Consider the following 13,807-nt stretch of genomic DNA (forward strand, 5'->3'; position numbering starts at 1 on the left):
TGGGCTTGGTGAGTTAGTCAACATGTAGATTATTTTAGGGTTAAACCATTTTAAATTATTGAATGCTGCAAGAATAATTACAACAAACATGAGCTTTGTAAAAGAAAAAAGTGAAATCCATTAAGTAAATTAAAAAAACAATCCTTGTAGTAACAATGTGTCCTTTGGTCTCTTATCAGGGCTTGTAATAAAAGTCACTCATGCATACTATCTATGTATGTCAGTGACCTTCAATTTTATTTCTATAGCCCAAAATCACAACAGTCATCTCAATGGGCTTTGTACCGGTAATTGTAAGGTAAACATAAAATCAAAAGGATGGTAAATGAATAGAATTCAATAGGAGAATACTAAACTGAACTAACGTTTTCTGTGTCTCTGCGTCAGATGTAGAATTCCATTAACCGCCAACCATTTATGCAGAAACAATAAACGCCTCTATTTACATTCATACCAGTTTGAAACTGGTTTGTAATGTAAAGTTTGGGTTGCTCAGTCGTTTATAGATGAGGGGTCAGTACCCTACTCCATGATTACTGAGTCATACGAAGGGCTACCAGTTTGAATCACAAATTTACTCAGTTTGCCTTTAGTTATTTATTAATAAAGATCAATGTTACTCATATATGTGAAATGATGAATCACTTCATGATTTCTCACAATAATTATCAGGAAACGGATATCAACATTCAGCCCTTTATGAATCTCAGTAATTGTTGTGTTTTCAGATGATCCCTTCCATCACAACATTTCATAGGAAAATTGTCCCATTTTCACTATGGTGCACTATGTTTATCAATAATGTAATGTGAAAGAAAAATCAATGTACATATTTTTAAATCTTTTCACATTTTAACTGATGACCTTCCTTATTTTAATTCAACTTTTCCATGGCATTGCCAGGTTTCCACTGACGTCTGGTATTTTTTTGTGTTGGTTTTAGCCCAAGTCTGTTTATGACGCCACAGTACTTTTCTGCCACTTAGTCAGATGTCTCAGATGCAGAAGAATGTTTTTCCTTCCGAATGCACAGAGGGAAAGTCTCCACAGAGAAAATGTTGTTTAGGATTTTCACAGTGGGAGTCGTCACGTGCCCAAAGCCCATCACTTTTGCTCACAACGCTGCTGTTGAATGATACAGCGGTTATGCAGACATTTTGGGAAGTCCGGTTCAGCTCAAAAACCTTCTGAGATATTTCTGATGCTTTGTGAAACATTTATTCAAATATAAAGAACATTTTATTGCTCAACCTAAAGAGTTTTATTTATTAATTCAGAGCAATCGACTGAACCGTAGTAGGAGAGTCTCTCTGTGGATTGAAGCGTCGGGAGCAGCACATCTGTCCAGCAGCAGCATGATTTGAGCGTTGCTTCTTCCACAAAAGGCCGGTTTCATTCATCTGGATGATAATCATTCTCCGCGATTATATTCTTTGGCGCTTCTGAGTCAGCTGATGCCATTTCTCCATGCAGGGACACAAATTTTGGTAATAGCGATTCAATCAGTTTATGTGAAACCATGAATATTGAAAGGCGAAGAAGCGGGGAACACTGTAGAGTGAACATATTTTTAAGATATTGTCATTTTTATATCTATATTAATTGAAGTGTAATTTAAAAAGAATAGCAACACAAAGTCAACTTGTTACGCAGCTCACTAGGGAGTTGTGCTATTTTTCGAACGTGCCTGCGGGCGACTTATGTGGCCGTTGGGGGCAGCCTGGTGCCCGCGGTAATCGTGTTGGTGACCCCTGGGATTGATCATCTAAATATCGTTAAAATCCTGTATGCAGGAAAATAAATTCAAATTTTTGACACTGTGATTCCGTGTTTTCCCCTGTTTAAGATCAATCATCAGTGGTTGTTGTTGCAGCGTCCCTTCCTGCCTTCTGTTCACAGTTTTTACCTCAACCATCTAAACCTCAATTTCAATTAAGTCTTCATTGTCCTTTTTGCAATTCATTACAGAGAACAACACGATTTTCCTTGGTTTTTGCCATTGTTCTCAGTGAGGGAAGTAAAGCTCTGCTGGCAGACGCCATTTTAAATGTTCCCGCTCAAACTTGGACCTGATGCTCGATTCTCTTTTTTTACATTATTTTTCATCAGTTTGTTCATTCCTGTGAGGTGTCAGCCACCATGGGCTGTATGGTGGTGTAGTGGTAGCACTTTAACAGCAAGAAGGCGCTGGTTTGAATTAGGGTTGGGCGATGTCCCCTAATTTGGCCGTTGACGATGTTTGCTGTCAACCATCGGGATGGACGATGACATCGTCGGGGGGGGGGTTACATTTTTCGTTCTTGTATAACTGCTATTCGTTATTTTGCTTTTTTCATTTTATCTCCCAACTAATGGTTAATCCGCGATGATCCAGTTTAAATTAGGGAAGTGACTTTAACAGAAAAAGTAACAAGCAAGATAGAAAAGAAGTGTAGTCGCTCCCGCACTTAATTAGCGAAGTGGACCGGCGGAGCGCGGACTTAAAGCTTTGTGTTTGATGGGAAGGGGGGGGGGGGGGTACATGAGCGGTATGTGTGGGAGATTTAAGACTGCGATCCGTCCCGCAGCTCTAGGGGTACAAGCAACCGAACTCAGAACCGGGTCTAAACGTGTGTCTGAGCACAGCTCGGATCGTCAGCAGACACACAGCGGTTTGAGCATCAAAGCAGAAATGTCGCTCAGTCCTTAGAAAACATTCAAACAATCACGTGGATTTGTGTTTCCAGTCGTGTCCCGACTAAATAAAGGCTGATGTTATTCCCACATGTTTACGTGCAGCGCCACCCAAAGCTAATGTTGTTAGCCCGTGTTAGCATACTGCTAATCCTGGCTTCGTTCAGAAAAAGCACTGACCACACGGATTAAAATTCAAATGATGAGCGAACAGGTGTTTCATAATAACCGTAACATTATTAAAAGCACGTTTAGAAGATCATCTCGTATTTTACCGAGCTGACATGTCAATATATATAGCCGCTCGGTGCTGTTATCGTTTTGTATTGAATTGTTACACTCAATAAAGTTTGGAAAAAAAGCCGCTCGGCGGAAGTTGTATCCCCTTCCGGTTTTCAAACTGCGCATGTGCGAATACTGCGCATGTGCGAATGATTTATTCCGACCGAAATTGTGACCTTAGTGAACGTTTTTATATTCTGAAAACATTTTTCTGGGCCCATCTACACGGTTGGATACTAATCCGACCACTGATCCCATCAAGATATTTTGTACATGTAACCGCGGCTTATGGTGTCGACGCGCAACGTGGCGGGGGCGTGGCATCACGATGGTGGTCTCTTCATCGGGATGTCAGTCACCCATCACGATGGACGATGATATCGTCCATCGGCACAACCCTAGTTTGAATCCCTGCTGGGACCTTTCTGTATGGAGTTAGCGGGTTCTGCCATGCATGGGTGAGTTCTTTGAGGACTCTGGCTTCCTTGCACCATCTTAAAATACAGGGAGAGTGTATGGCCCTGTGATCGACTAGCGAACAATCCAGGATGTAGCCCACCCTCAACCGATAGTGGGTGAAATAGGCTCCAGCAACCCACAGACCCTGAAAGGGATTGAGCAGGTTTAGAAAATGAATGCTTGGTTAGCAACCATTGTTTGGAGGTTTACTTCAGGTCTACTTGATCTGTTTCATAAAATAAAAGTCAGAATAGCCAGGTTTTGTTGACAGTTCCTACTAAAAGCCTTTTCTGACGTTTGCTTGGTGTTTCCAGAAAAATCTTATATTTGGTGATATGTTAGAACCTGCCTGAATCTGTCAAACAAACGTAAAAGAAAAAAACTGTTTTGCTATACTGGTGCGGCTTAAAGTCTGCAGTGTTGGCTCAATGAATTGTCATCAACATTAAATTTGATTCAGACATAAGGTGTTGGAGGTTTCCTGTTGTGTTCTGCATGATAGGTAGGAGATTAGCTTGTGAAAATACCTCCTATTTCCTAAAAAAAAAGGTTCTGTACTGTGCCAAAGTAATATATTATATCTAGTTTATTCTGATCGCACACTTGAACTTTTTGTAGGGTTAACGGGGTAAAAAAACAAATCCTTACGAGACGCCTGCGTCTCACCACTTCACCCTTGCGGGTTCTACACGTGTTCCTGTGACCTGCAGAAAAAATGTGCATAAACGTGTTCTCCCTACGTGCTCGCCGAGCGGTCTGCAAATCGGAAATGTTGCCCATTTTTCACCATAGATGGCCCGTTTTCAACCATAAGGGCTGCTATGACGAAGACCTCGTTAGGGCGGGAGCTTCTTTCATTGTTACTGCTGTTTAAATTGACATCCAGATAGGATGCTGAATTTAAAAAAAGAGGATGAATGATTCTTTAATGACCTGCTCTGGAGGCTCTGGGGGTCCAAACGGGGAAGTGAACCCCGAAGGAAGATCCGCCTTAGACGGAGAGGAACTCCCCTTGCATTTTCCGACCACTGTCAGAAAGAAAAAAAGTAATCGCAGGAAAGGTTCAACACATGATATATTTACAAAGAAAGATGGTACACAGAGTTTTCAAAATTTTAATGATATACCTGAGCTTTTCTTTCAAAACAGTGCCTAGTTCAGTGTTCACAGTGGTGTCCAGCAGTAACTTATAGGTGTGCTGCACAGAGGCAAGCGCTGCACAGCGCGTGTGCCGGAAGTTTTTTTCCACTACAGTGATACACCCTAACACAGCACTAACATGGCTGGTGCAAAAACATGAACGTAAAAGTCACTGAGAGCTTTCTTCATCTTCCTCCTGTGCACTGAAACCATGGAAGTCTTCCTCTTCAGTGTGGGATTGGAACAGTGTCAGACATTCTTGGCCACTCTCTCTCAGTGTCTCCTTTGTTGTCGTCAGTTTCACTCTGAGGTAAATTCCCTCCTGAGCTTGAGCTGTCCTCTGCGTCGCGCAGCAGACCGGCTTTTCCTAACCCATTGGGGATGGTGGATTTTTTTCACACTGCTTTTAACAATTGCTTTTAACTTGAAAGCTGTGTCGTAGTGGCAGTCACGTGCACGTTGGGTCTAATAGCAGCCAAGGATTGTGGGATGCGGCCACAATAGGGCTGAGCATGGGTGTTTCTTTTTGTTGCACCATGACTGAGGGGTCAAAGAGCAGAAGTGACGTCCATGCTGTTTGGCTGCTTGTGGGTGTGTCAAAATGAATAGGCTTCATGCTGGAAATGTGATTACACCTTTAGCTCCCTCCTCTCTGAGACTGTTGGACAGCTCTCCAGCATGGCCAATTGATTGGGAAACTTGCGTCTCACACATACCGTATTCTCCCAGTCTCATGCTTACCATTTCTGCTCGAGCGGCCATTAGAAAAAATTGCATAAATTAGCTGCATCATTGAATAAGCCGCAGGGTTAAAAGCGTGTGACAAAAGTAGCAGTTTATAATCCAGAAATTACAGTAAATAAATTCAATACTATAGGTAGTTGTCCAAAAAAGTGTCTTTATTATATTATTAAGATAGTGTCATCGTCCTCTGCCTTAGTTATTTTTTAAAGCAATTTGTCAATTGATGTATTTTTTTCCTTTGTTTTTAATTCTTGACATAAAGCAGGATACCAAACAAATGGAATGAATTAAACTTTAATTTTCCTAAATAATACAGCTTCTTTTGATATTCTGTAGCACCTTATGTCAATCTCTGTTGTCAATCGATGCCGCATACCTAATATACTGGAAGTAAGTAAATTTTAGGACATCCTCAATTTAAAATGTTTAAATATTCCCATTCCCAAATCATTCCAGGAGATTTTTAGGACAGCACTGGCTGCAAAATCCTTATTTAATCATGCCACAATCCTAAACATTTTCTAATATCCCAAGTTTGGTGTCATTAATTACCATTATAGGAGGATATTTGTCCAATAAAAGGTCTCCTTTAATATCTCTGTTACAGACTGTGCAAACTAAACCCTCACCCTGTTCCCCGTTCAGAGGTTTCAGTAAACCTGAAGCCAAGAAACAAAAGACGGAGAGCCGGATGTAAGAAAGAATGACAGAGTAATGAACGAGACGGATTTTCTGGGCCAGCATGCACAATCGGTTCTTTGATAAACATTTTCTCCATGTCAACTGAGAACATATCAAGCTGTTGGAGTTCTCTACTCGGGCCCGCTTTTCTGTGGTCAAGATGAAAAGATAAGGATGGAAAGTCTTACAAAAAGTCTACCTCATAACTGGCCCGCCTTACAGAATCGTATTTTCTAGATTGAAAAGGTCCTTTATGTCGTTTAAATTCAAATCGTAAAGTGAGATGTTCTCTGGACGTGTCAGGTGCTCCTGCAAAATATTTCCTTGTTTCGTGTAAATGAAACATGGAAATATCATTAATCCAACTGGTGGTCTCGTGATCCATTATGAGATCCACTGAATGTCTGTCAAACGGTTAACCGTGGACAGAGGACTTCCTGAAGCTGTCTCCGTCCACAAGTCGATCCGATCATTCTTCCATCACAAGAAAGAAAGATGAGGTTTTAATTTAAGTCTGTCATTACTTTGCTTGCTTTTTTGTTGTTTAAGTTTGTAAAGAGAGCTGGAGCAAATAAATCCAGATTGACTGAAAGCATGTGCGTGTTTCCAGCCTGAATATAAGAAAAGTGCAGCGAGTAGCGGGAACGCCGGAGCCGGTGGCCACTGTGACAAAATGAAAGACTTGACACGACAAGCGCTGGGGATTTGTGGGTAAGGAGGGATGAGCCCACAAATGTTGGGTGCAAAGAGGAGGCTTTTCAAGGAAATGGGACTGCTTCAGAGGAACAAGTGAGTGGAAAAAGAAAAATTGTTGATGCAGAACAGAATGACTGAGTGGGATGGAGAGCTCTAAGTGAAGTGTATTATTGCAGCTCTACCCTGGAGTATCTGTTATCAAATGGAGCCATTGTGGATTCCAGGAATAACAGATTTGTCAGAAAAACATTAAATATGGTTGGAGCGGGGGGGTAGAGGATAAGCACAGCCTGAAATTCAGTTAGAAAAAAAAAAAAGATGAGACGAACACTGTCCAGAGAAAGCAAGGGGAGGCCTGTTGGGAGCATGCAGCTAATCACTGCAGACGCACCATGTCTGGACTCATCTCCATGGTAACCGTATGGCCTAGCTGGACTGGTCATCACAGAGGAAAAGGAAATCAATGAGCAGTAAAACAAAGCAGGGAGCAAAATGACTGTCGCAGAGCCTGATTCACATCTGTGTTCTTCAGGTGATCAAGAACCCAACCCAGCCATCGCCATCGCCACGTTCTCTGTTCAGTTGCATTAAGGAGCTGATTGAATGGCTTTCAGGTGACACTAAGGCTACGTTCACACTGCAGGGCTTAATGCTCAATTCCGATTTTTTTTTTTAAATCCAATTTTTTTGCAAGACCGTTCACATCTCCAATTAAATGTGAACTTTTGTGATCACCTGTGTGACCGTGAAATGACCCAGAAGTGACCCGCATGCGCAGAAGAGTGCTCAACGGTGAACGACGTCACGCATTGTTTGTGGAAGTAGCTAACGTTAACAATGGATGTCAACAACAGTGTTGTCAACAGCGGAGCTCTTTTTGCTTTAATACATTTATTTTAACAAAGAAGCAGCACAAATACAATCTTCTCATTTTAAGAAGGCATTGGAGCCGGGATCGTCTGTACCCACTGTTGTGGAATGGGGATGGGTGTGTGTGGTGGGGCTGCGCGCGTGTGTGTAAGAGAGAGGAGAGGGCGTGCAGCGAGGTAGGGAGTGAGGGGGGCAGTGGGGGCCGCATTCATGTTGTGTTTTACGAAGGAAAGAGAACAGTAATAAAAGAAGGTTTCCCCCAGAATAAATTCTATTGATTCTTTATCAACCCGCTCTGGAGAATCTGAGGGTCCGAACGGGGAAGTGAACCCCGAAGGAGGATCCGCCTTCGGTCCCCCGCGCTTCTGACCGCAGTCGGAAAGGGGGGAAAAAAGTCATGGCGGGAAAGGTTCAACACCATTTCGATGGACATGTTTTCAAAATCCGCCCGGTTGCGATAAGAGCCCTTGAGTTTGGCGTGAATAGAGCTGTCTCCCCAAATACTGCATGAATCAATCGGTGACCTCGCTTCCCTTCCACTGACTGGTCTCAGCAGCATCGTCCACCATGGTTGATGTTTATGTTCTCGCTCCCGCCTACTTCAACGCAGAATGATGACGTTTGTATCAATGACGTACGGGTCGGATACATGTGGCCTGGCCGTTCAGACGGAGGTCGCATTTCAAAAGATCGGATACGTATCGGATTCAAGACCACATACCCAAGTGGCCTGGGTCGCATTTGAAAAGATGGGATCTGTGTCGTTCAGACTGTCATGAAAAGATCAGATACAGGTCGCATGGGGCAAATAAATCGGAATTGGGTCGTTTCAGCCTGCGGTGTGAACGTAGCCTAAGATTGTCTTCCTGACGCTGCTGCTTTAATGAGGGACTTGGGGAAGTTAAAACAGTTGCACTGTTTTTAACAAAAACTTGATTTAAACGGAGATGAGAGTTGGATGTTCTGACGGATGTGTGATGCGAATCAACACGCAGCAGATGGAGAACATGTTTGTTTATTTAGCCGTGAAAACACTGCAGGTTGATTTAGCAGTGCCTGCTCTTTAACTGACAGCCTGAGCTCTTCAGGGGCTTTTCTTCCATGTGGGAAGTTTTCGTTTTGATCATGGATGGAATGTTGCTGTTTATGCAAGTCAGCTATCAGACATGTTGAGGCAGATGTGTGTGGAAAGGGCAGGGACATTTGGTTACAAGAGAGGAGAGACAAAAAAAGCTCCTATATTTGTAATTATATATATAAAAACACCAACTGAACGCGCTGTTCCCGTGTCATCCATTAAATTCTGATAATGGACACATCAAAGGCCAATGTTCCACTTATACCATGGTCACTTACAGAGCAAATAAATAGTAAATCCATTATTACTACTTTCATCTTCTTATTTTTTTTAAACGTTTTGCACGAAAAGTCAACTGTTCGATACGCAAAGGAAACCAGGTGACGGTAACGGCTAACCCCGTTGCGGTGCCAACCTCGCTCTGCCGCAATGAGGTTAACGTTATAATACGTTAGCCAAAGCTAACGCTAATGATGAAGCAAAGGTTTGTTTCAAAGAAACAAGTCAGTTTTCTAGATTGCCTTTATTCCCAGAAATACCCACTGTTATCTGATCGTGAAATGTTTTTAACGTGTTTACTGTGTCCAGTAATAACGTAAGCCAGAAAGATGAGCAACAAACTATTTTAAATTTAAAATGCAACAGTGCTGTTGATTGTAAAATCTGATAGAGGCTTTGGCATGTCCATCATAGAACCATTTGAAGGACAGAGATCTTTTCTACTGTCCTGCTGTCAGGATAAACTGTGGAATGACTTCTGTCATATGCTTGTATGTTTAGGCCAGCGCAATAAAATAGAACATTCAGGGTTTGTTTCTTTAGATGCTCTGTTGCCGAATGTGAACACTCACCTGAATCCAGTGCAGATGAATCAAGCAAACCCTGTTCTGCTCAACAGCGAAGGTCTGGGGTTATTTGAAGGTGAACCAAAGTGTGGAACAAAACTCCATTGTGTCATTGACTTTAGTGTTTGGGGTTAAATCAGGATCAGTAAAAGTATATGAAAAAGAACAGATAATTGGAAAATATACTTTCAATTTGAGGTTTGTTTTATTTGAAAAAAGTGTCATTCAAAGATACACTCTGTAAACATGAAAGAAATATTGAGAATTTGAAAAATAGGTAAGTATGAAACTTAAGTAAAAAATAAAACAGAAACACCTCCTTCTCCTCTTCGCTTTCAGTCCTCAGTTTACAGTTTCAACCTAGAACTTTAGCTTCCATGTTGACCCTGATTTTACGTGGGGGCGGGGATTTGAGCCCATTGGCTACAAGGACATGATTGACATTTGGAGACGGAGGTTATTGTGATGTCATTTCTGGTCCAGAACATTGTCTGTCTTTGGCGCCGCCCGTGTCATCCCTCCTCTGATGTGTTTTACTGTATTCTCTCCAAACGTTTGGTAAAGTTTGTAGATTGAAACTGTTTTCAATTTTTTCCTACTTTTTCTACTTTATGATATCAATTTTTCACATTTCCAATCAGTTTTTTATACACTTGAACCTGATCCTGATCTGACCCTGTATAAGTGTTGTGAATGATGATTGGTGAAAGAAAATCACTAAACTAATGAAGTAGAAATCGGCAAAACATTGGAAAACCTCTAAGATGCTAAGATTGATGCAGCGACAGACAGAGAGCTCCGTATTTTGCCGTCTCACTGTTTATCAAGGACAAAGGACTCTTAACGATCCGAAACCATGCAGGCTAAGTTGACAATACCATCCAGTTTCAGGTGAAGCATCTTCTAACTTTAAAAACTACCGTAAGTCCAGATGACCCCTAAACCTACTACTATGATGGAATCAACCTGGATGAATGAGTCTTCATAGACATTTCTCACTGTTTAGTGGGTTTTTTGGTGCAACTTTCCATCTGTTTTTTAAAGCGTACTGTGTTCTGCGTCGTGATTGGCTCTTGATCTAGTCATTTCATTTGACTTTTTGTGCTACTTGGTGAGTAACATAAATCTCTAATTGCAATCAGATCTTTCTATACATTTGATAGTATTGCACTTGGTTTTTATGAAATTTTGAGTTTTGAGAGAAAAGTGTCTCTGAGAAAAATGTAGAAACTGGGGACTTTTACAGCCCTGGACATCTGTAATGGTGCTTCACGGATTGCATCAATTGCCGGTTATTTATGGAACGTGTCCCCTGTGGTTAACGAAGGAAAACTGTAAATGCATTTGGTTTGTAAACATAGGGAGGCGCCACCGGCATTTAATAATATAAAGTCAGCTGCTGCAGGAGGACAATATGCTGCTTAATAGTAAAAAAGTGTTTGTTTTTTTGTGAGTGCATTCAGGCGTTTGTTTTTTTTCCATCCGTACTTCCGCTTGTCGCGATGGCGTCACACCTCTTCCCAGAAATCAGCATGTTTATGTTAGCGGCCCCTCCCTCGACCGTCTCAGGGTGGACGTCTTACAGCTCGGAGCGTTCACGGCGAAGCTTTTGAAGCGTTGGACTCCCACCGTGGCCAGTTTTAGTCGATGTGAGCCCAGCAGCTGTGTGCATGTGTGGACGAGGCGCATGTTTTCTCCTGAGTCAATGGCCCTGGGGTAAAAACATGTTTGTTATTGTTCCCAGCACTTCTGCCTTGAGACAACACTACCAATTAAAGGGGAGGTTTTATGTGAGGAGCAGGAAGTGCAGCCGTGTGTGGCTGCCTGCTATTGGCTGCTTCTCCTGGATTCCCTCCCTTATTACAGGGACTAAGCAGCTCTTTATTGCTGCGGCCAAATGAAAGGTAAACGCAGCACACCTTTGATCTGGCTTCGCATTCAAAACCTTTACTGGAAGCCGTTCGGGTGTGGAAGGAAGACACGAGCAAATGATTGAATAAGACGGAGCGTGTTCCGTGTTTGCATGTGCTTATCTTCATGCCAGATAACCTGACCTGGATGCTGATGCCACCTTTTCTCCTCGGAAGTCAGTGAAATGATCCCTTTGTCCGTGCCTCCTTCCCCCCCCCCCACCAAGGCGTTGTATGAATGGACGTGGGCGGGGCCCAGTGGCCTAGAAAGGCAGGCAGACAGACACTGGTGCAGGCTGGGTAACGCTGTGGCGGAGAGGAGTAGCGAGGGACCGAGGGGAGGATGGTGCATGAATGAATGAGCTGACGGAAGCACGTTTGCATTAGCAGCTAACTTTTTTAGCTCTTCCATTTCTTTTTTATGCAGAAGTGCTGATGTTTAAGAGTCTCCTGCTGCATCCCATTTTTCATTGAGCTCAATTTCTATCTGTAATAACTAAAAGAAAACTTCAATAAATTAGCACTTTTTTTGTTTGAGTGAAAAATAAATAGACTTTGTCCAGTGGTCGATGGGTCTGTCCTTGTTTTTTGGTCCTCCAAAGCAGCAGCTCGGCCTTCCCTGTAACGCTGCCTCCTTGGCTGCGTTTGCCCCGTCTGGCCCAGCAAGGCCAGGGTTAACCCCGGCCAGCACTCCTCCCTGAAATGGAAGAAGCCACTGAATAGCTGCATCCCTCAGCCAGCAAATATATTGGCTGAAGCTGAGGGTGGATCTGCGGCTGGAGTGACACTCCGGCGTGGATCTGGAGCGGGATCAGGCAGCCCTCCCCCGGTTGCAGCACGTACACACGGCGGGCGGGGGAGGGCTGGCGACGATTGCGTGCTATAGTAGGTTTACAGCTCTCAGCAAAGAAAATGGAGCGACCTCTGGATGAACTACTACACCATAGGTCACATGTGGCCTTTTATTTAGCTTTATTAGTAAATCTGCCTCACAGGAATTCTCACCTCCTGCCCCTATGATTTTAGCCCGTACCCCACTGTCGACCCCCCTCCCATCTTGCCTCCCACAAGCCTGTCAGTTCTCTTTTGTTCAGGCAGCACATTGGGCAGCCTTCCAGTTTAGGCAAGAGGGGGGTCCTCGCTGTATCCTTGTCTGTGACGGGTCATGTGATGTTGGAATCCAGTTCAGACTGAAAAACAGTGCCCCCCCCCCTTGCATGGTTTCTGACAGGGACCCGCTCGTCTGTTGGATCGGCGTGATCGATGTGTGACTCATAATTTAGAGGTCTTTCATTCTGAACGTCAGGTTTTTGCTTTATAAGTCTGTGTAAGCGTTTGAATTGTCTGACACTGAAACACAGAAAGCTAACACGTTGCTGTTTTCAACACATTGGAAAGAAAAACCTGTTTTTAAAGACTTTATGTACAGAAAAACTAATCATGGATAGAACCGTGTTTTTACTGAAGGCTTCCTTAAAAAAAAAGTCCCACTATTGTTTGAGCTTTTCTAAAATTTGAGTTGGACCTTTCGGCACCGGCGGCGATGTTTACATCCACACATAGCTGCTAAGAACAGGCTGCCTTTTCACCGAGCATTCCTTCACAAATATAGCTCTTCTGGGCAGATATGGTAAATTCTGTAAGTGTGAATAAATGTGTTTGCTGTTGGAGGTAAATATCAGTCATTACAGTAAAAAGCCTTGTAAAGCCAGACGGATTCGCTTCTGGGGTTTTTATTTGCCTATTAACCTTTTCAGTACACTCCTACAAACTATGAAATCAATTCAAACTTTATTTCGAAAGCCCTTGCCATACAAGAGTAATGCACGGGGATGAAACGTCAACCGATGACATGATAAAACACACAGAATGTCCTCAACGCCCCCCATCAAAATAGAAATAGGAAGGCTGCATATTTGTCATCCATTCTAAACTTCCATCCCAGTTGTGGAATCATGGCATGTAATAAGGCAATATGAACCGTTTCTTCTGGCTCTGCTTTCCTTCAGCGTGCCTGGATAAATGCAAGCACGGCGCGTGCAACAGCAGGGGTCAGTGCTGCCACGACCAGTGCCTGGGCAGCTGCAGGGAGCCGGGCAACGCCAGCAGCTGTGTGGCCTGCAGGAACCTCCAGCATGGAAACACCTGCGTGGACAAATGTCCTCCGGGATACTTCGTCTTCAGGGGCTGGCGCTGCGTCAGCTTCTCTTTTTGCCAGGTGGGTGACGAGGAAAACACTTTTGACGCAAGCAGAAATGGAGGACTCATGTGCTTTTTGGCTTTTAGGAGCTCCACGACCAGTGCTCGCTGACAAAGAAACAAAACCAGGACCGGGAGGCGAGCTGCGTTGAGTACGTCATCCATGAAGGGGCCTGTATTCCAGAGTGTCCGTCCGGATACACCACCCTGAACTCCACCATGTACGTATC

At 43.3% G+C, this 13,807-nt stretch overlaps 1 protein-coding gene across 2 annotated transcripts in view; it reads left to right on the forward strand.

Moving 5' to 3' along the window:
• LOC101168764 (insulin receptor) overlaps window positions 1-13,807 on the forward strand; it is an 89,500-nt gene that overhangs the window by 45,375 nt on the left and 30,318 nt on the right. For both annotated transcript variants that reach the window (XM_023954639.1, XM_023954641.1), the window contains exons 3-4: window positions 13,388-13,596; window positions 13,665-13,798. In XM_023954639.1, the coding sequence (XP_023810407.1) occupies window positions 13,388-13,596; window positions 13,665-13,798 (343 nt within the window). The remainder of the gene's footprint in view (window positions 1-13,387; window positions 13,597-13,664; window positions 13,799-13,807) is intronic.

This window comes from Oryzias latipes, chromosome 4 (assembly GCF_002234675.1).
Source record: "Oryzias latipes chromosome 4, ASM223467v1".
NCBI lineage: Eukaryota > Metazoa > Chordata > Actinopteri > Beloniformes > Adrianichthyidae > Oryzias > Oryzias latipes.